Below are 23403 nucleotides of genomic sequence, written 5' to 3' on the forward strand. Positions count from 1 at the left end.
AAAACAAAAAAATTGAAATACAGATGAAAAATTTCTTCAGACTCCAGGAATAATGTCTGGAGCTGCGGATGGGAGCCAGTCCCATTGCTTTTAGTTCTGCCTGGTGTTCCTCTGGTCATTAATGATCAGCCCTCTCCCAGCATAGGGAGCTTCAAAGGTCTTCAAAAGACACTGGCTCTTTCCTTATTTTGGATGAAAGGAGGGGTAGGTAGGACTGCTTGCTGCCAGGACTTCAGTTTCTAAGGTGGCAAGTCTTAAATGCAGGGGTTTTTTTCTGTGAATTTGAGGATCTGAAAGAATCCTTGGTCATAATCTTGGGTCTTTCACATCCTCTCACCTTCCTCTGAATTTTAGGGTACAAAGCCTATCTTGCAGGTCTGAAAAAGTCATCCAACCTTGAGTTTGGCTGCTTGTATTGATCTCTTGCTCACCAATGACTTAAAAACAAGTCCATTTACTTAAAAACAAGTCCAGTTGTTGTCATCTGACAGAGGCAATTGATTTGTGTGGGAGGCAATTGATTTGTGAGCTTCTTCCCTGCTTCTTTAAAATCCTTTTTTTCTTTCAAAGGAAAACAGGCTGGATTAATGGGTAATGAAAGGTAAATACATTTAGAATTCATGTAAAACTCACTTTGAAGGATAAAAAGCAAGTGTCACATGAGCATTTATGCAAACATTAAAGCATCACCAATATAAGCATTCATAGGTAGCATTATCTCATCTCAAACCTATTTAGGGTCTTTTTTATTTCAAGAAGGAACTATAATGATATTTTTGGAAACTGGATTATAGACTAGACACATTGAGCAAGATGAAATCCACATAAAACCTGGTTCTCTGTAAAGCTTATGCAACAGGTTTGCAGCCTTCCACAAACTGTTCCCATGCTGAATGTGATACAGCTTTGTATAACAGGAGTCTTATGTCATCTCTGCAATTTTTAAAGCAGAACTGGGTAATCCATGAACAGCACAGAAAGGGCATTAGAGCCTAAATGGGAGGCTAATGACTACTGATGGATTACTGAATGTCGGGTTTTGAAGCTCTCAGCATGGTCGCTTGCCCTGTGAACTGGCATCTCTTTCAAATAACCAGCTCAGCTCAGGAATTAAAGGAAAAGCTTTGCAAGAACTTCCTTGCTGCAACGGGATTCACATTATTGAATTGGGCATGTTTTCTTTCTTGTGCAGACCACTCAGATACTGCAGAACATAAAATTCTGGTAATAAACCCAGTCCTTGATTAGATATTTAAAATACATGGTTGTCTTACTGTTCTCCCCTGAGGAGTGGGGTGCTTTGTACAAGCCTGCCTGACTGTGCTTTTCCTAAGTGCTTCAAGCACATGACAAGGTAATTTAAAAAACCTTTTGGGTTGAGGAAGAGGAAACTTCCAAGAAGCAGGTGAGAAGGATCTCAAGCAGAGTAATTAATTGTTGTGGCTCTCCTCATGCAGTCAGAAGTGGCAGCTTTCTGGTGGCTCTTTCTCAGGAAGGGGAATGCAGAAGGAGCCCTCTGCTCTCCAGCCAGACATGGTGTTTTACCACGGGGAGCCAAACACCTGAAAGGTCTGATTGTGATTCAGGCTTTTTCTGATAGAAAACCTTCAAAATCATGCTAAGGTATTGAAGCTTATTTCTGAGACAGATTTTTATTTAAATCTGCTGCTTCAGATTTTACTTTCCCCTCCTAAATTGTGTTGTCCTTCACAGGAAGTGTCAGAGTGCTCAGTTACGTGCCTTGTCATATTTGATTGTTTGCTAAAAGGAAAGAGAAGAAAATACATGCTAATTCTGATTTCTGCAGCCAGAAGCCTTTGGTGTGTATTGGGTAATTATGTCTGTTGTAAAGGTTGTGAAGGGGTTTCTTCTCCCTCAGCAAGAAACATTTCTGTATTCACTTCAAAGACTGCTGGCCTTTTGTGTCACCTGTGAAAGCATTTGTACTAATGTCTTCTCCCCAAAGTGAAACTGTACCTCCTTCCTTTACTGTGAGCTGCTACACTTGGTACCTCCAAGGGTGGACCATTCCTCCATTCTTCAACTTCTACACCATATTTTTCCCCAACAACCCTTTTCCTACTATTGTTTTCTTTTTGCTACATCTGTTCCTCTTTCCCACTTCATGCAAAAGCACATTAATCGTTTAACATTTGTACCTGTGGCTGAAAAATGGCCTATTCAAAGCTGCTTTTAGCTGAGCTGTAAATACTGAGCAGCACATCCACTGGTACCTGTGGGACACCACTTGTGAAATACTGCTGCTATTAAGTGCCCCAGGTTTGCATTTGGAGGGTAGTGGTGTGTTGCTGCACACTTTGGGATGCTCAACCCATGGATAATGGGCCCAAGAAATGAACAGCAGAATTAGGGAGAGAGGAGACATGATTCAAAATGCGTGTAGCACATGCTGGTATTAAGCCCCCTTCTATTTATTACAGCCTTGGGACAGTGCCTGTAGCATGGGATCATCTTTTTGGAGTTATGAAACCTGAAATATTTTGCTGTAAGTGATGGACACTTTGGCTGTGTCACACACAGGTGATTCCAAAGGAAAAATTTTGGTTTGTGGTTTTGGGGGTTTGTTAAGGGAGAAAAACAACCAACAACTCTGTTTTGTCCTTCATAGCTGAAAACTAAGAGGACAGTGATTAGAGCTTTTACCTAAGACAAAAAATTAGGAAAGCTGCTTTTCTGGCCATTTTATCTCATAGCAATAAATCTCATTGAGCTGAGTGCATCTGCCCATATGGATGTGGCTATTCTGAGACTAAAAACCTTTACACAGTGCTATTGGTGCTTCAGACCTAGGTTCCAGGCTCTTTTTGCTCCTGCAAAAAGTAGTTACATTCTGGTGGGTGAATCTGTAGACATCAAATAAAACATCAAATGCCAGCCCCTCATTATAGTTTGATAAATGGGTGTTAGCTGGGGGAAAGTATGGCCATTCTTTTTTTAATGAAAAGAAAATGTCTTCAAATATTCCGTTTCTGGTAATACAGACTCTATTCAATGTGTTGTCTTTTGAAAATCTAATTCCAATTCTAACCAGTGTGGGTTTTGTTATTTGAACTTAGACTCTTGTTTAAAAATAAAAAGTAGGTAGCTTGGAGTTTAATGCAACCAGGCCAGTAAATAAGAATAATTTTTCAGCACTTCTATCTCTCCATCCTCCCCATCCACAGCTCCTGAAAGTGATCTCTTATTTTTATTGTCCCTTACAGATGAGCTTATCTTAAGTTATTATACTCATTTTAAGGGGGTGAGGGGATGGTCCAGACAGCTGTTACAATCTTCATCCTGTTCATGAAAGATCCAAAGAACAGTATCCCATTCCTGGAAGCTCTAGAGCTTCGTTTTTCATTTTGACTAATTGTTTTGTGGAAATAATGAGCAGCAGTGACTTCACAAATCATGGTCTCCTGGCACCCAGATCATTAATGACTCACTGTATCTTTAGCAGCAGTTAAAAATATGCTTTTCCACACTTTGAACAAGTCCTGGTAGTTTTGCTCACAAAGGAAGTGTAATGTGTGGTGGGAGTGAGTGGAGATATATTTCCTTATCATTTTCTATTCATGACCATTCTGAGGCACGGAATCCAAGGCAACCATAAACTAGCAAGAAACGAGAGGTTGCATTAGAGGTCTGGTCCAGATGAAAAATATTGTCTGGTGTGGGTTTTTTTTGACATGGATAGTGACCTTCTTGCCTCCTCCTTAATTCCTCTGCAGAGATGCAGTGCAAGGACCACTTCATGTTTTTGAGGCTCATCTGCAGTGGGAGAACTAAAATTAGTCCCCTGTTCTGGAAGACTCTGGCTTTCTTGGAGAATTCGTGGTGGAAATTTCATCAGACACGTTCTTGAAGAGCAGTGCTGGTGGACAGTGGAGGGAGGGGAGAGCATTATCCCACCTGAGATAACCTTGGAGAGGTTTCCAGCAAGGGAAATCCCTCAGGACTCCTCTCAAGTGGTTCACAGGCAGCTTCATTTTCATCCCTGCTTGTTTTTTCTTGTGAGGGCAGGTGGTGCAGGGCCCCTCACTGTCTGAACTGCAGGTGCATCCCTGAAGTTGCTGCTGGGGATTGACCTGACTCTTTCCAGCCCGAGCTCTGTGACTGCACTCCCCTTGGATCAGCTCTTGGGAAGATTGTGTGATAGGAAAAATACACTGAGGTTAAGAACAGAAATCCACATCTGATGTTGTCTGTCCCTATTTTATTGTTTAAAATTCAGCCTGAAAATTGTCGTAATCCCTTTGCAGTAGCACGGGATTCCGAGAGTGGATTCAGTGTTCCTTCTGGAAAACACCTCTGGGATGTTTTTCAGCCAGGGTGTGTTGTTCTGGTTTTATAGCACACCCAAAATGTATTAGATTTCTTTGTGTGACTGCCTGGCTTTCTTAAAAAGTATAGTAGAAGTTACTGTTTTGAAAGTTTTTCTTTTTCTGTTGCTTTTTAGGTGCAGGGGATGCTCGTGGTGCCTCCCCTGCTCTGCTGCCACACAACCACAGAAAACCCAAACCACAACCAAACACTGCCACTGCATTGGTTTGAAATGAGGAGCTGAGGTCTGTAATGTCAATTGAAGGTATTTTATCAGCATTTAATTACAGTCCTTTGTTAAGTGGCTGCATACAGAAGTAGCACAAACCCATAAAATGGTAATGCTGAGTTCTCTTCAAGAACTTGTTTATTGGGGATCCAATCAAAGGAGATCAGAAATGCCAGATTCTCTCCCTGGTTATTTCAGGAGCACCATATTACCAATACCTTTTTCTTAACTCAGGCTGATATTTTAGAAATATCTTTACATGTCTGCAGCTTGTTTCCAGAAATGTTAATTGGGCTTGTGGGATGAAAGGCCATTCCAAATGTAAAGCTGCTTCCCAGCACTCTTTATCTCAGGACAATCCTTTTCTCCAAGGAAATTAAGGCACAATTTATAATATCCACTATATTACCAAGCCTACAGCAGAGCAGAGTGAATGCAGGGAACCCAGCATGCCACCTTTTTTCTTAGAACCTTATAACTGTTTATCAAACTTCATTTTCAATTTCTGAGCAGATTTACCCTTCTGAAAATGAAACTCCACTTCTGGCTTTGCCTCAGGCACGGAGCAGACAGGTCCCAAGGGTGTTGTGCCTGCACAGCATCCTGGGCTCTGGTCTCCCTGCAGATGCCCTGGCAAGCTCTGGGAATTTAATCCCAACAGTTCTCTGGTGGATACAGACAACAGCTAACATGACTTGAGCCCAGCTTTGCTAATTAATGTATGATTTTTTTAAAAAATCTCCAGAAGGGAGATGAAATGACGCTTTTGGAGAAGCAGTCATTTGGGTTTTGTAAACCCCACTGAGTTCCATGTGTGTTGTAAAGGTTTGAGAAGGAAGGGAAAAGCAGGAGTGCCAAGGTTGGCTGGTCAGTGAAAATCCCTGTTAGGCATTCAGCAGGGGGTCAGATAAAAGCAAGCTTAAAGAATGGGAGGAAGTAAACCTGAGAACTGAATTATTTATTGCTGCTGCAAAATACTAACTCCTGTCTCCTAACCTTAAAGAAAGATGTAATAGGCATGGAAAGGTGTAATAGGCATTAGCAGGCTTAGCAGAGACCTGAAAATCCTGCAGGCAGACAGGGAAGGCAAACAGACATTCCTTGTTCTCACTGGCATTTTTGCCTTTATATGCAGACCCCTTTCTTCCTACTAGCCCTCAATATAATCCAAATCTTTCCATACAGTTTCCATTACCTCCCAACCCTTTCACAGGTAAGGACTTAGCTTCCCAGGAGACAGGGGGTTTGAAAAGCAAGATATTTAAACCAAAACCAGCTATTTTTATCACAGTGCTGCACAGTTGTCCTGGCTTTGTTAGCACCTTTTGGTCAAGAGGGCAGCAGAAGGAACAGCCATCAGTACAAACCCCTAGGCTTGGCAGGATTAAAAATCCTATGCAGTGTTTTGATGCTTGAAAAGAGAAGAAGCGCGTGCATTTTAGAGACACAGGTCCACTCACAGATTTTACTATAAATCCACTTGAGGACAGCTGTCTAAAACCAGGCAACAGCATTTGGCACTGCACATCATCCTCCCCTTCCCTGCTTCTTTAGGAGGGGTGGCTCTGGGTTATGTAATAACCCTGTTCTCCATCTCATCTCCCTGCCTGAAATCACAGCAGCATTCTGTTTTCTTTTATCTGCGAGCTGCTACGTGACTTCTTCTCCCACTCAAGAGCTGCAGTGAGAAGGCAGGGGGTGGTGGTGAAGACAGGAGTGGTGTCCCTGTGCCCTCGTGGCCACCGTGTGCCAGGCCAGCATGAGGCCCACGAGGCAAAGTCCTTGGTGCTTAGATTGGTCTCCCAGGAGGAAATCTTTAGCCTGATCCCAGGAACAGGGAGGAGGTGAAATACATTCTATTTCTCACAGTCCTACAGCAAGAGCAGTGACCTTACATCTGCCAAGGGATGTCACAAATGGGACATTTTTGTCATGCAGAAGAAGCAGGCTGTGGCATTGCAGATTTACCACGAGCAGACACGTGTCCACTCTGCTGAAGGCTGGTGTCCTAACTCTGGGTGCAGGCCCAAAAAAGAGGTGGAGAATAAAAAAAAATGCACAATAGAATAAAACTGCTGTTGTGGAGAATAAAAAACAAGAGACTTCTCCTCTACTTCAAAGGCACAGAAAGCTAAATGAGCCATTCACATCATCTCCATTTTCCTCAGGAGAAGTGGTTAAGGTCTTTTATTGCCTTCTTCTCCCCTTGTTCACGATGAGAAAAAGAGACAACTAATTAAATATCTGATGTGGAAGAGCTGAAGCCTTTCTTTGTGCAGAAAGATTCTCATGTGTTTATTTTCCTATTCAGTTTTCATATGCTGAGTGGATTGCTTATTAATTGTTAAATGACTGCTGTGCAGCTCAGTTATGGAAATGATTTCTACTTCAGCACCACTTGCCCTTGAATTGAGAATGGGAGGTCAACCAAAATTAGATAACTTCTCTTCAAACCCTTTATCTTTCTGGAAAAAAAATATGGTTCAAACATGATGCCTGTCAAGAGGACTGTGAAGTTCCAGCCTTAAAACAATCCTTGTGGCCAAGCTGGTTTGGGGATCATATTGAGAATTGGTGTCCTGCTCTGTCCTGATGAGACCTTTAAACAGATTAATCCAGGTGTGGCGTTGAGTGTAGTGCAGAGCAGGTATTTTATTGCCCACATTCATTTCTAGAATGAATTGTGAAATCACAGATTGAATAAAACAAAGTTGTATTTTAACTGAGGCAAGGAGAGCTGTGTGGGCAGAGCAGGCAGTCCCTTGGCTGCAGTGAGATTCTGCTCAGACAGAAATGTCCTCCCACACTCGTCCCTTCAGGGTTGCACCTCCAGCTTCAGCTTTCACTGTGAGCCTTTGCTTTTCACCTTACACAAGAAAAGAGGCTGAAAAAAAGAAAAAGGAGTTATGTATTACGCAGCAAATAATACCAAGGACATATTCTGTGGTTTGAAAAAAAAAGGCAAAGGAAAATGCAAATCTGGAACTTTTCCTTTATTTTCAGAAGAGAACTGTATTCCTCTGGTGTCTCCCTGCTGGCACATAATGCTGATATTTCTGTGCATTTGATCTGAAGGTCACTGAGGTCAGTGCAGAGATTCTCAGTATCTTCAGCAGACTGCACCACACTGAGCAGGAGCTGCTGTTTTGCTGATAAATCCGGGTGTGATGCCTGTCCCCAGGCTTTGGAACAGCAAGAGCAGCAGTGTTGGAGGGGCTGTAAACCAGGCTGGACTCTGAACACGTGGCTGCCCCCTTTGCTGTGGAAGGGTTCTCATGGTGAATTGAAAGACAGCAGTTTGCATTCTAAAAGTAATGAGGAAAAAATACCTAAAATTATTTAGACTGGGTTGGTTTTTTTTTAAATTTGGCTTTTTTGTCCCCTTGTAAGTTCACACACTCAAATTGCAGAAAAGAAACAAATATAGTTATTTTGGTCCCACTGAGGAGACGTGTTTGCAGTGGCCACATAACTCTGAGTAGATTCTCTAGTCCTGATAAGTTCTGTTTTCAGATCATCAGAAAGGTTGTGGATAAATGCCATAAAAGCAGCAAAAATAAAAAGTCTGTTTGGTCTGACTGCTTTGTATTGTTAAATATTTTAAGAAGGAAAGCCCAGCTGAATGCATGCTAGACTACAGGCATATTTTCAAGCCTTTGGAACCCTGTTTATGTATTTTTAGATGAGCAGTTCTGTCGAAATGCCAGTGACTTCTCACCATCCATTTCAAGGTGTATTTGCTTGTAATTCCAGATGTGTGGGCTCAGTGTGCCAGGGACAGAGGGTTAATGTTTCTGGAGAAGATGGGGATGCTGCTGGTGGTGTGTGCCTGTCTGTTGTGCCAGCCTTGTCTCTCCCTTCTCTGATGGTGAAATGCCCTGCAGCAAACATTGCCTGGCATTGCTGCTTGCTGAACACGGCCAGGAGAGCAGGGCTCAAACAGCTGCCCTTCAAAAATTATGTCTGAAAAATGCCATTTTGTGGGCACAAAACATATTTGCTGTAGCTGGGTCATGCTGATCCCAGAGCTTAGGTGAAGAACACAGGGACACTTGAAATAGGGCTTTTTGAGGGCATTACCTGTTGCCATTAAGACACATAATCAGCAGAGGGTTTGCATGGCCTTTACTCACTACTTGCAAAACTTGCAGCAACCAAAATAAACACCTTTGTACTTTTAGTTCAGCTCTGGGTGTTGAAGTATTTCAGCAACAGGACCCACCTACCCCTCATGTGCTCTTGTTTCAGGCAATCCCGGTGCTTTTCAGGCCACAGGGCAAATGTGCAGGGTTCAGAAAGGAGGGTTTTCTACACATCTTACTCCAAAATGCTGTTTCAGAGTCGTTCTAATCTTTGGTCTCTTTGAGAAAACCAGGTATGGTCTTGACTGAAACTGACTGGAGAGGAAAAGCCAAGATCTTTTGGCCTTTGCCATCAACGGGAGCCAGCATTGTCGGCTCTCATGGAAATTAATTGTTTTAGGGTTACAGTATCAGCAATGAAGAGAGAGGGACTTGGTGTGATGGTCAAAGAATCCAAATTTATTGTGAAGTACAAATGCTTATATACTATTTTAGGAAGGCTAGCAATGTTTTACTACCATTGGGTTAATCATCACATAAACAAACTTATACATTTTAAACATCTCTTGCTTGCAGAAGTCTTGATGTAATTTTCTTTTTCCAGTAAGTCAGTTTGATTGAATCTTCTTGCAATCTTTATTTAATCCTCAAAGTTCTGTTTGCCATTGTCAAGGCATCCTGTTATCAAAACTCTTATGCTAACCAGGTCCAAAGTCCATCATGTGTCTTGTGTCCCAATAGCCCAATATTACAGAACCATATAATAATTTGGGTTGGAAGAGGATATTCATTTTTACTCAGCTTTTATATTTGGGCAGGACATTAATGGATTCCTGAGTCATTTATGTAACACATAAACATGAAGGAGCTGTGGAGAAGCAAGAATGATCTCTGTTACTCTGTTTTGGGGCTGCAAACCAAATTATTCAGCCTGCAAGCCAGCAGTACTCACAAGCAGAATATGCCAGAATCCCAAGTCACACAGCCCCCTAAGGTCAGGAATTCTCTGCTCAGGTTTTAGTGCATTCTTTAACTCTGGGATTATTTCTAAATGCAGATTACTTTAACTGTGTTGATTGGTTTGCTATAAAAGTAACCCCGAGTTCATTCCTGTTTTCCTGGTATTGTTTATTGCAGTAACAGAGACGAATGTGGTTGATTTAATTAAATGAAAAGTTACATTAAAAGCACAGAAATTTCATTGTGTCTTTAGGAGTTAACCAAGTTCCTGGTCTTGGGGATACACTGTTACAAAAACATGCCCCAGTGGCAGGGAGGGTTTGAAGTAGTGTACTTCCTGAAACATTTAAGAAAATGGTAAATACTAACTTAAAGTAGGTGAAACTTTATTCTGAGAAAGAGTGGGGGGGGGGTATGATAATGAGTGATGTTTGATTTTAATTTTTTTTGCCATGCCAAATGATTCCCATGTTAGGTAATAGGTAGATGTAAATGTAATGAAAATTAATTCCAGATCTAAGGAATGTTCTCACTAGAAAAGCTGGATTTAGTGTAAAAGCAGAAGATGCATCAGTAAGGATTCTTTCTTAGACTAATTTCACAATTAAGAGATAGAAGACTGAAAAAAGAAAGGCTAGCCTAGTTCTTGTGACATGAAACATGTCTAGGGAAAGCTGTAGACTGATATTTCAGCTCCATGAGCAGCCATGGCACAAGAAAACAAGGACAGCTGTCAAACAAGGTAGAAAAATGCAGATCACAAGTGAGGAAGGGCATTTACCCTCTAAGGTCCCCTGCAGAGGAGTCTGAGAGGAGAGCACCTCACCTTGCAGTGGTTCCACCGAGAGACTCTGTTAGTGGAGAGCTGACACAGCAGGCAGGGCTTGAATAAGTGATGATGGAGCTTTCTCATCGCTGGTACCCTTGTGAGAGAGCCTGATGCCCTGCCAGAAATGGAGCTTTTAAATAGTTTTTATGTAATTTTCAATGTAGTATATATAATTGTATAAACTACATATGTATATATTCTTACAGAGTCATATTATAGGGGGGTTTTTTGTAATTTCTTTTTTTAGACGTGTTTTGTTTCAAATCTCACAGTCATACAAAGGTAATTTAATATTTTTTATGCTGGCTTTATGTGCTTCTGTGTACAGTTTGATGAAGCTTGCAGATATCACTGGTTTGTTGTTTTTCTTTTTCCTTTTAAAACCTCTTCATGCATTTGTTAGTTAATGATTTTAGCTCTGTTTACACCTTTGTTTAAATAGCAGCTGGCTCAAGATCCAACCAGAGTTGCATACCGGGTCTCCAAGACAGTGTCATTAGCCTAAGCAGGTTAATTGATTTATTTGGTATGCCATCACACCTATTTACCTCAAGCCAGTGAAGCAGTAGAGGAAAAACGTTAAAGATTAAACATTTCACACTCACTGTTTTAGGGTTTGAAAGAGCTGCAGCTCAGCTGTGCTTTCAAATATGCTGGAATTAAAATGGAAACATTTGGTGTGCCTACTTTGACAAAACAGTGTCTGTAGGGGCAGAGAGGGGGTCAGAAGAGTCTGTGCTTTTGCATTATTTTTTAGAAACAGTTCAGATACAGAGAGGTTTCACTTTTCATTCCTGCAGCAGGAGTTAGATCACAACACTTTCTGTTCCCTTGTCTCAATTCCATTCCTATCTCAGAAGGCAGAAGTTCTGGCAGTGCCTTTGTCTGGGATTACCCAGCCCTGTATTTAGTGGCCTTCAGCTATGACCTGCTTACATGGTCAGTATTTCCCATGCCAGGCTGGATCCTCCCCCAGACTGCTTTGCCCATATCCAAGATCAAGACTATGAGGTAAAAAAATACTTTGGAGGTTTCTCCTTAAATACCTTTTTTTTTAAAAAATAGGAAGTGCTGTAATGCAGGAGGGGGTGTTGAGGAAAAAAAAACAAAGTTCAAGGTGACTGCAAGGTCAGAAAGGTGCTTCTTGATGCCCTTATGAAAAAGAATTGCCTTAAAAATTTAGGATACTCTGAACACCTCAAGGTAGAGTTTTTGTCCAACAGCCCAGTTCCAAGAGGATTTAGCCTAAACTGAGCATGTTCCAGAATGCAGATGCAGCATTATAGAGTCAAACATCCACCAATCCACCACTCTTCAGTGAGGGAGAGCCATAAAGGGTTTTCTGTTCTGTGAAGCTCCCATGACTGCAACAGGCTTTGTGGGGTAGCCTGAGCCTCAGGTAGCTGAAGATGTTGTGAAAAGGTTGTTGGAGGAACCAGGTGAGCAGGCTTAGCAAACAGCAATCGATCAGGGGAGGCCACACAAAAAGTCACAGGCATGACCCTGCAAAGAGTCATCCATAAATGAGAATGAAATCTGCATTTTGTCAGCATAAACGGGTCCTTTTTTCTGCATTGTGTTGGTGGCTTTTATAACCTTTCCTTTCTGACCACAGCAGTCTGCCCTCAGCACTGGAATGTTTGCCTCCCCTGACCAGCCAAGGGTCTGAGGGACATCCACAGTGGAGGAGCAGTGTCCTCACAGCATCTGGGAGCCGTGCTTAGCACTGAGTGGACAGAAATCAGGGATCACTAATCCCAAACCTGGGCTGCACATCCAGCACTCGAGTGTTCATTGCCAGCCTCTGTTTGCACACTGTGGTGGAAGGGTTTTTGGGGGAACAGTGGGTAAGAAACCCCTGGAGTGGTGAGTCTGTGCAGGGGCAGCTCACAGGGCAGGGCACTCGGGTGGCATGTGGGGGATGCATAGGGTGAGAAGCCAGAAACAGTGTGAACCAGTGTGATTCTTTTAAAAAAATCAAAAAGAGAGAAATTGGAAGGTTTACAGAAACCAGTGAAAGTTAATACTTCCAGAGCCATATAAGAAGAGGCTTTCATAAAAGTATTGTCCTTTTTTCGTGTTAATTATTAAGAATCATGTTATTCTTGTTGGGTCTTTAATGTGAAATGTATAAAAGCTATAGAGTATGCTACCTTCTAATTAGTTATACTGCTTAAATTATGGTTTGGCTTTGTTTTTCTTCAACACTTCCTGAAAAGAAAGCTGCACTTCCAAAAGGCACAGGGAGCAGCAGGTTAAAGCTGCATCCATAAATGCTCATTTTTCATGTAGGATATAAAATATGAGGTAGACTATTTTCAGGAGGCTGATAACGTAAAAGGAATGACATTACATTTGCTATGCAGTATCAGGGATCTACTTTTATCCTTTGGAATTGTTCCATTTTCTGCAATCTTTAATCTGCTTAATCTGTGATATTACAGGCTTGATGTTACATTAAAAGTATTAAAAATCTGCAATCAAGTTAACTTTTTTTTTAAGGGGATGTAATAATAATTTGCCTAAGAGGTTCCTGGTTCATGTAATACCAAAATAATGGAGAATTAAAAGGCACCCGCAGTTACAAATATTTGTGCTTTATTTTATACAGTATTATGGAAATGAATTGCACTTTACATTAGAGTTTTTGAGGGGCATGATTGTAGATATCGAGCAGAAATAGCTCTAAATTGAATTAAAAATAATGAACTTAGTATTGTCAGAAATGTGGGAGTGTGAAATCAATGGACTGCAATCTGTTGCAATTTTTGTGGAATTATCTAGATTTTGCTGTCATTATCATATGCCCCAGTATATCTTGCTGAATATTAATGAATATAAAAATAACTCCAGAAGTTTGCAGTGGGATCACAATTGATGCAATGTGAAAGAAGAATCGATGCATCCTCTCACACTTTCATCATTCTGCATTGGTTTGGGGCAACTTTTGTGGTTTTATTTTCTTTTTACCACTTATCAGATGTTCCTAAGACGAGAATCTAAATGGCAAAAATAAATTGCTCTCATAAACTTCTGACATGAAATATTTGTACCCAGTGGAACTACCCACTTTAATGTCCTATTGCTGTGATTTTTGAAGAAGGAAATACAAGCTAAAATCCAAGGTTTTTCTTCCTTTTGGATCATTCATGCAAGGTGTATGTTGTGTATTGTGACATTCCTGCAGCAAATGTTTTCCTGGAAGAGAGGATGGGAGAGAGCTCTGCACATGTGACAGGACAGGTCCCTCTGACCAGGCAGCCCTGGGGAGGCACCTGGGAATGGTGAGCACCAGAGGTCAGGGAGAGGCCACCCAGAGAAAGGTTTGGAAGCAAGTTTATAGTGAGGGGTGAATTTATCAGGGTTTTATTTTCTGACATTGGGCAGCACAGTACCGAATTCCCACAGTAATGAGTAAGGATAGTCTGCAGTGAAGGAAGGCTTCTGTGATAGAGCTTGGCAGCATCATTGCAAAAATTACTTCTGGATGTGCCTTTTCCAGGGAGAATGTGTCCTTGCACTGTTAAAAAGTGTCTAATTTCCATTTTGAATTTCTGGTTATGTTGAGATTTTGGGGGGCAGGGAGTGTAGTGTTTAATTTTTTTTTTTTCTTGGTTTTTTTTTTTTAATTAAGATTTGCATTTGTGTACCATGCAAGCCTGTGAGCAGGTACTGGCTCAGGCAAAAGCTGCTCTGGTGCTGAGCCATGAGGATGGAGGCTCACAACTGACCAGTGAACCTCACGGACCTGCTGGGATGAGTCCAGAGGAGAGTGATGAAGATGTTGGAGCACCTCAGCCAGGCTGAGACAGTTTGGGTTGTTCAGCATGGAGAAGACTCTGGAGAGACCTTAGAGCCCCTTCCAGTACCTAAAGGGGGCTCCAAGAGAGCTGGAGAGGGACTTTGGACACGGTCATGGAGTGACAGGACAAGGGGAATGGCTTTAAACTAAAAGAGAGATGGTTCAGAATAAATATTGGGAAGAAATTCTTGACTGTGAGGGTGGTGAGGCACAGTTTCCCCAGAGAAGTTGTGGATGCCCCATCCCTGGAAGTGTTCAAAGCCAGGTTGGATGGGGCTTGGAGCAACCTGGTCTAGTGGAAGGTGTCCCTGGCCTGGGATGAGCTTTAAGGTCCCTTCCAACCCAAGCCATCCTGTGATTCTGTGATTGATTCTCCTGCTGAAATACAATTACACTTATGACCTGGGATAATATTTACAGGATAGTCCCTGCAGGTGTTTAATTGGAATAGTATTTACATGGAATTAGCAAATTTGGAGGAAGTAGGAGAGTTGACCTCCAGACTTTAGGCAACAGCAGGTTATACCTAAGCCCCTGCAGGTGTTTTCTTTTACTCCTGAGAAGCAATCTCTTAACACTTGTTTGCAAAATTTGACCAAAAAAAATCAGCAGTGGATTTATTCTGAAATTAGTATTTTGTCTTTTGTGTTTAATTAATGCCTTGGAACCAAAATGACATTTGTTTGTGCCCGTGGGTGTTGCTGGGGGAGCTGATGTGCTGTGAATTCCCGGGCACGTTTGCTTCTTGCTGGCTCCAGTCCTGGCTCAGTGATGTCTTGGGGACCAGCTCCTTCTTTTATTTATCCCCCACCGGCTTTGGTGTTTCAGCCTAATTTGCTGGTAATGGGAGCAGTCAGATATTCATCTGTGCTAAACATCTCTGCTTTAACCGGAGCCCTGTGCTTCGGTACGAGCCAAGCCCAAAATGTCCAAAAAGGCAGCACTTCTGAACTCTCCTACTTTTTGATTGGAATTCTGACTCTTTTTTGGCTCTGTTTATTGGGAAAAAAAAATTTTAAAATTGGGGAGGCTGAAAATGAATGTGGGTTCTTAATCACAATGAAAGGTACTGTTCTGAAGGCAAGTTTGGTGACATTACAGATTGGGTTTTTACATATGCAAGGAGAAGCTAAATCTTTAACACATCCTACTCTAAGGCAAAACGTGAAATAACAGAAGAGAATAAAATCTCTTGCGGAGCAGTGCGATTGCCCTGACCGGCAGGCTGTGCAGAGCACTGCCTGCTCCAAAGGGATCGGACCCGAACCCCTGCAGCCCTCCCACTCTCGGGGAGCAGCCGGGCGGGTGCACAGTCCAGAAGCGTCGGCTGGCTGGGTTTGCACAGGCACCCCGAGTGATGCTTCCGCACTGTCTGAAGAGCGCTTTCCTGGTAATTCAAGATGGGATAATTCCTTTACAAAGAACCGCTAATGATCTTACAAGCACCGCATCGAGTTGAGACGGCTTCTAAGAGAGGGTCTGGCGCCTTGGCTGGTGGCTTTGAAATGCTGGATGTTGTTGTAGGATCCTCCAGACCAAGGGGAAATGAATATGAATGCAATGACATGGAAATTCTGAGGGCTTCCTTTCTGTTCTTCCGATGTAGTGGCTAAAACTTAGAAATACAACGTGTATCAAAGTTGATAGAAAGCATTTTAAGTAGCTGGCCAAACTGATACAATAGAGAACAATCGTAATTTTTTTAAGTTTTCAGTTTGTGGGGGTTGGTTTTCTAAAAATACATGGGGTTTTAAGTATAGTTACTGAGACAGAAAAAGTCGTGCTTCTTTTAGTCTCTCATATAAATATTTTTGCAGCACTCTGTTGTTGCAGCTCCTAGAAAACCCGATTCAAGGCTGGGGGCAGTTTGTGTTTCTTGGATGTTTTGTTTTGCAGCTCCTTTTTATAGCCCGGGCTCGGGAGGGAAAGGGGAGGAGGGGTGGGAAAGTGTGGAGAGACAAAACCAAGGCGGCCGCAGGAAATGGGGGTCCTTTCCCACACCTTCCTCTGGGCATCGAGCTCGGCTTCCCAGGATGAAGCTGAAGCCCAGGTTCCAGCCGGGCAGCAGCAGTGCTGGGCTTGTCTGTGACTGGTTTTGGTTTTGCTTAACTCCAAGGGGGCTGAATTATTTTTTAGCAGTAGGAAGGAGCATAAGGGATGCCCTTGTTTCCTGCTGAGGATGAGCAGGGATACCATTTGTCCTGCTCCTGGAGGATGCCTTAGGGAAGGAATAAGGATCTCTGTATTTCATGGCTCCATCTTATTTTTTGTTCCGTTTTTCATGGGGGAGATAAACTAACAAAGCATTAAATAAAACTGAAGCTCAGTTCTGAGCAGCCTGATTTTACAGCCCTCTTGGGTCAGGTTTTAGGTTGGTGCACTTGAGAGTGGATAACCACACACCGTCCAGCCCACATGGGAGAGTTTTAGCTGCTTTATAGCTAAAAGAATGTTCCGTGAGTGCACTTACACTTGTATGAAGGGGCAGTGTCTTTGTGTAATCAAAGAGTTATGTGTAATCAAAGAGTTTTGTTTTGATCAACTTACATTCCTTTTGGCTGACAAAACCCGAAGTGGGGAACAAAAAAAAAAAAACAAAAACCAAACAACAAAAAAAAAAAGGAATCAGCTTCAGCAGATCTCAAAGGTTACACGGCCAGCCCTGGCCTGATTAAATCTGTCGATGGGCTCATATGACTCGGGGTGCAGAGTTGTGGCTGGAAAGCCTGAGAAGTCACCAGGAGCTTGGCCTTGGAGGTCATCCCATGGAGGACCAGGTCCCTGCATAGCACGGCACTGCCACTCCCTCCCCGAAGGTCAGGACAGAAACCAGCCCCTGGCTGGAACACGTGGAGCAATGAGAGGTCAGGTTACAGAGAGCTCTTGTGGGATCTGTCTGTGAAAGGAGACTTGAAATGGGTACAGATACTGGGACTATTTTGGGGGGTGAGAAAAGCTGCTCCTCTGGCAGGAGCTGTTGTGTGAAAGCCTGCTCTGGACTTTTCTAGTCAGGTCTGGAAAAGCAAGGATGCTGAAACTGGGGAGATCCCGCAGGAGCTGAAGAGGCACTGGCTCTGCAGTCCCAGTTTGCAGCGGTTGCTCAGGGCAGCCTGACACTGTCCAGGTCTGCTGGTGTCCATGGAGAATGGTTCACTCTGCCAGGTCTGGGTCTGTCTTCTGCATGGTGCTCCTCAAAGCCTCAGGGGTCAACTCATGGATTGCTTGAGAGCTTACTTTTCCAGTGCTTCCTAATCAAGGAATGCTGTGAGACATACTCCAGGATTTTGTTCAAACTTTCTTATGCTGTCTCCTGCAAACACATATGCCTCAGGCAGATCCCACCTGGATTTTTATCACTGATACAAATTAGTGCTCTTAATCAGACAGGAAAATGCAAGAAAGTCCATTGACAAATGGAGTTAAGCTGTCAAATTCCTGTCAAACACCAAACTTCTGCACAGGGATCAAACATAATTGTTTTTCTCAAATATTGTTCTCTCTTCTTTTGTAGGAATCGGAGTTTCTCTGCCTGGAGTTTGACGAGGCCAAGGTGAGCCAGATGCTGAAGAAACTGTCAGAAATAGAGGAGAGTATGACTTTGTTGACTCAGACTACTTAATCAAATAAAGAGATTGCAGCTTACAAAAAAATAACCCTTGGTGCGTTTTCATAAATCCTATTTCAGCACATGAATAGGGGGTGCTGGTTAAATCCAGATTATAACCCCAATGGGCTAAATCACACTGTGAAGCTTTCTCATCCCCTCCTCCCAACCTGTTTTCCAAAGCAGCAGCAACACTGTTTCCACGAAGCTTTGCTTAATCAGGCCTTGGGGTGTAGCACAGCTTTTCTCTTTACCTCCTCAGTCACTTCTGGAGTGCTCCAGATGCTGGGCTGGATGAGCAGCAAAGGTAATTGGCCAGTTGTGGCAGAGGAGAAATGAGCAGAAGAAACAGGCAGATTAGGGGGAACTCATGTTTATACTTCCAAACCATGGACTTTATAGGACAAATCCACCTCTGTGAGCTCTGTCTGCTTAGAGCTAAAACCCAGGAAAGCAGATGAAGTGCAGGGAGTTCAGGGAGAAGAGGCACAAACACACCTCTCTGTACCTGTGAGCTCCGTGCTGCCGAGGATTCCAAGGGCTGGCCAGCCTGGATGCAGAAGCCAGGGGACAATCAGGGGAACATCTCCCGGGAATTTGGACATGCTGGTTTTCCAAAAGGAGCAGTCCTGCATGTGCAGAGCACCTGATGCAGCTGTTTGCTGGATGGTGCCTTCAAAGGCACCTCTGATCTGCTTCCTCAAAGACCATCCAGCCTCATCCCCTTCTGGCCCTTGGGCTGTAGTGGTGCAGCCCTGGCACGGAGCTGCACGCTGTGTTTGAGGGGCCAGTGCTTTGTCAGAGCACAGCCGAACTTGGCTGCTCTTAGTCCTGTTTTTCATGGCTTGGTTTGACCTGAGAAAGCCCCAGATGGAACCCAAGGTTTCTAAGTGTGTACAGGCTAAGCTCGGAATGTGGGTAAAGGAAAGTGCCCTTGGCAGCCCGTCAGCCTGAGGCCTTATCAGTAAAACCCTTGTGTGAGTGAAGAAATCTGCCAGAGGCAGGTCACGGGCACAGGATCTGAGCTGCCTGGATGGCTCCTGGCTGTTGCAGTGCCCACATCTGTGCTGGAACACCCAGCTGCAGAGCAGCTGCTGCCCCCGTGCTGACACAGGCTCCCAGAAGGGTTTCCAGTTCTCTGTGTTTCCCTTCAGGGCTGTGACCTTGCCAGCCTGGTCACAGCAGGGTGTCCCACCACACTCAGCAGGAGCTGAGCCTGAGCAGGCCAGCACTTGGACAGAGCAGGATGGAAGGATCTCCTTCCAGCAGAGCTGGCTGGTGGTCCTTAAAAAGGTGACAGTCCTGGCTCCTGGTTTGCTCTGTCCCTTGTCTGGAAGGCGTGTACACACATTTGGTTGGAGGCTACATTGCTTCTTGCCATTTTATATTTGCTTTATAAGCAACCTCCTCCTGAGCTAAAATTACATTGAGGGCTTGTACCAATATAGAGATGACAACATAAAATGTTCTCGTGCCATAGCTAAAGCGCTCCTCATCGCTTCTCCTTGAGAATTTATTGCTTGTGGAGTTGCCAGATTGCACTTGGACACAAAATCTCTTCAGAGCAAGGGAAGGGCACCTTTTCCCATCTGCCTGGTCAGAAGGGGAAACATCCCTCCAGCCAATTTGAGTCCCTGCACAGGGAATTAACATTTCCTTTGCCATGCCTGTCCCACTGCTGCCTTTTCTCTTACAGCCTCCTGGTTCTGTTCTGCCCTCTCATCTCATGGAGCCCCCAGCACCTCTGTTTCCCCAGCTGCCTTTGGCTGATTCCTGTCAGAGAGGAACTGGGCTGTAACCACAAACTGCTCCTCGTGCTGCTCCCTGAGTCAGTGGCTGCAGCAGCGCTGTGAAATGAGTGCTTTGTGATTCTCTGAGCTTTCTGTTGCCTTTTTCAACTAAGTTCATTCAAGTGCTTTCTGTGTATTAGGACATATTTAAAAAAAAATCAAGGTCAGGGAAGGATCATGATCTTAAGTAGCTTGCACTGTGTCAAACATACTTATTGTTTTATTTTAACATGGTCAGAGGATAGGAAAATGTGCTATAAATGGAAATTAAAGAGAAACAAACTGGGAACAGATGTCAGGAAGTATTATTTCATGCAAAGAATAATAAATATGTGGAATGGCTAACAAGGCGAGGAGGCTGAAGCAAAAAGTCTAGGGGACATTTAAGAATTAATTGGATACTTTCTTAGTTGAGGTCTGAAGTGGTATGTTTTTATGGGTGGATGCTTCTCTCTCTTCCTAATCTTCCCTCCCCTAACTATCTCAGGATACCTAACTGTTCCCATTTTCTTCTTGGTGGATCTTTCTAAACTACTGTGCAAAACAAAAAAAGAAAAAAGGAAAAAAGAAACCACTGTGTTGAGGACCACACTGCTCAGTCCTTGGTAGTCACTGGGCAGCAAAATTGTTCCTGCTTCACCAGGTCTGATGTGGCAGGGAAGGGGATGCAGTAATCCTCAGCTGCTGCTGGGACACGAGGCCAGGCCAGCTCCTTGGCAGGGCCGTGCCTTCCTGCTGGGGTGGTTTCTGTGTGTGCATCCACCTGCCCCTGCCTGCGGTGTTCTGAGCCTGAACCTGCAGGGGACGAGGCCTCCAGTGCCACTCTGCTTTGCTTCCTTGGGTGAAGGGCACAAGCACCCATGGCTTCTGTTGGGATGTCACTTGCTGTCTGTGGTCCTACTAAATATCTCTGTGGTGCTGGCACATGGCACCTCCTGTTCAGGAGAGACTTCACAAATCCTCCCCCAAAGCCCAGATGTAAACCAGACTCATCCTGAATGCATGGCCAGGCCACTCCTGCAGTGGCTGCTGGAATCCTGCATGGATTCAGCGGAGCAGACACCCCAGCACAGCCCTGGGGCCTCATCCAGCTTTGGAGACCACTGTGGTTCCTGCCATGGCTCCTGTGCCCGTGTGCTAAGCCAGGCCAGCAGTGTGGCACCTGGGCCATCACCTCCTCCTCCTCTTCCTCCTCCTTCCTTCAGAGAAGCAGACAGGCGCCACTTCACAGCAAGGGAACGAGCAGCCCAGCAGGCCAGAGGGGGAAAGGGAGGGAGAAGCAGCGGGAAGAAAGGCTGAAGGAGGGAATCCCACCTGAGGGAGGCTTTCCTGCCAGGGGAGGAGCGAGGACGCAGCTCCTGCCAGCTCCAGTGTCCTTAGGCTCAGTCCAGCCCCTGGGGCTGGGGCAGGCTTGGCTCCACCGGGGGCTGGGGTTTGGTCCAGCCTGGCCCGGGCCGGGCCGGGGGCTGCGGCTGAGGCAGGGACAGCAGCCCCGGCACGCCGGGCCCCGTGACTGAGCCCACAGAGCTTCTGCTGCAGCCTTCAGCTTCCTTCCCGTGTCCCTTTCGCCCTGCTGAAGTGCCCTGCAGGTTATTCCTGCCGGAGCTCCCCGAAATGCCCGAGTGCTGCCTCAATCACACATTGCACCGCTGGCAGGCCCCGCACGCGCTCTCTGCTTGGCAAGACTCTTAGTGCAATTTTCTCTTTTCTTGGGCTGCATATGCCCAGAACTGCTAAGATTTTAAAGTTCTTCTAGGATATCTGTATTTGAAAAAAACAAAAAGCTTAGGCACACCATGTTTTTCCAAGTCTAAGCAAATGTTGGTTTTCGTAATGTTTTGGGCCAAGGAAAGCAGCAGATGATGATATACTTATTTTATGTTGGTGTTGATTTACTTTCAGATTATTCAGGTTGCTTAGTCTCTTTTTTTTAATTTTTTTTTTACTTATGGGTCCTTTTGCAAGTGTAAATAATAGTGTGTATGCTCTCATTGTGTTTCACACAATGGGAAGGATTTCGCAGGAGCCCATAATCTCCACATCTCACTGTGCTTGGACTTTTTAAATAAAGTGATTGATGTTTTGAGATACTTTGTTTTCTCTGTGTCAATTCTTTGCTACCTGTTGATAAAACAAATTGCTCACCATTTTTCTGAGGAGATTTCCCGATTTAAGAATTCACTGACCATTTGTAGGTGTGCAAGTATCTGAGAAATTTTACCCCAAGGCTCACACTGGCCATAGATTGCTCACAGAAATGTTTTCTTCCCCTTCTGGGGATTTTCAACAGTTTATTCATTCATTCCAAATATTTATGAAGAGGTCCTCAGTGCTGGGGACAGAGGGAGCCTTTTGAATAAGGGGAATGCAGTGGTCCTGTAGCAGCAGCCACTGATGACTTTTTAATGTGTTATGTTTCATGTGGCTTGAGACTGGAAAAACAGACAAGGGCTCCTTGCCTTGAAGCTGGGCCTGTTAAAATCCTCCTCAAAAGTTATTCCCAAATCCCAGGGAAGTGTGGCTGGGAGTGTCATTTAATCCAGTGTGGAGGCTAGAGCTGCACTCCTGGGTCTCCCTCACTGTGCTGGGCAGGGGTAAAGATGCGAGCACAGGGGACAGGCAGCCATCACCATCAGTGCACCTCCCCTCAGTGCACCAAAATCCAGCTGTTTCCACCCATCCAGGTCACACTGCTTCAGCCAATCTTTGCCAAAGTTGTGGAAGAGGCCCCCTCTCCTCAGAAAGGACACACAACACCAAAGGTGCCTTTTCCCAGTGGCATGAATCCAGTGGGTGATTCCCCAGGGCCACAGAAGTCCCAGAGCACACGGTGTGTCACCCCCCATGGAAAGGTGGCAAGAGGGACACAGCTGCAGCCTCACCTCTGAACTGCCAGTGCCACTTGGGAAGTGTTATTTTGGGATATCACCTGAGTTTGTTGTCCAAGCACAAAATTGTGGGTGGTGCTGTGGAGCTTCCCTCCAGGTGTGATGGGGCTGAGCAACCCCAAGCTCACGTCCCCAGATGCTTTCCTCTTCCTCCTTCCTTTTAGTGGTAGGAAGGCAGATCTTGCAGTGCAAGAATTTGCAGGAAAACAGGTTTGAAGGCATGTCAGGGGTGGAGATCCCACCTGGGGGTTTTGACCCTGCTGCATTTGCAGGGTTATTGCAGCAACCAGAGGTCCCTGAAATACGGAGCTGTCAGAGGGCATCTGTCAGCAAGGAGGTACAAGAGAGAGTTCCCCAAAGATGTTTTCCTGATTGTTATTTTCTCTGCACACAGGTGACTTGGTACTTGCATTTTAATTGCCTTAGTGGCCAGCAGCACTGGAACTCCAGCACTCAGCCATTAGCTCTTGTAATGGGATGGTATTGGAGAATACATAAAAACAGGTAATTGCATAAATGGTATTTTTGGATGCCAGCAAGTTCCTCAGACCCCTCGAGGAGTGACATTTTACAGGAGTGGATGGGAGAAAAACAGCAATCGCAGCACAAACCCCAAATCCATAGTGTTTCTGAGAGGAGCCTTGGAGGCAACAATAATTTCCTGAGTTTTCTGGCAGCCCTGGCTGAACACAGCACTGCCAGGAAACTATATAGTGCATTATAGTGCATTTCAGTAATTAGTGGCACTTTTCCTGCCTGGCAAATCAAACCTCGAGGGCATTAGAGCCTTCATGGCGTCTCTGCTCTTGGCAGCAAAAGGGACAAATAAGCAAAGCCACCTCAGGAGTGGATGAGTGGCCCAGGCAGAGAGAGAGAGAGAGGGGGTCTCTGCT

General features: G+C 44.4%; 1 protein-coding gene across 4 annotated transcripts in view; it reads left to right on the forward strand.

Annotated features, from left to right (window-relative positions):
* Positions 1-20193, forward strand: part of COMMD1 (copper metabolism domain containing 1) — a 62522-nt gene extending 42329 nt beyond the window's left edge. For 2 of the 4 annotated variants that reach the window (XM_039718898.1, XM_039718901.1), the window contains one exon: positions 17740-17881. In XM_039718898.1, coding sequence (XP_039574832.1) covers positions 17740-17847 — 108 coding nt within the window. In that variant the 3' untranslated portion in view covers positions 17848-17881. Of the gene's footprint in view, positions 1-4462; positions 4592-17739 lie in introns of all 4 variants that reach the window. The other 2 variants (XM_039718899.1, XM_039718900.1) reach the window with 2 other exon arrangements.
* The last annotated feature ends 3210 nt before the right edge of the window (positions 20194-23403 follow it).

The sequence above is a fragment of the Passer montanus genome, unplaced genomic scaffold, assembly GCF_014805655.1.
Source record: "Passer montanus isolate IOZ18808 unplaced genomic scaffold, ASM1480565v1 scaffold40, whole genome shotgun sequence".
Classification (NCBI taxonomy): Eukaryota; Metazoa; Chordata; class Aves; order Passeriformes; family Passeridae; genus Passer; species Passer montanus.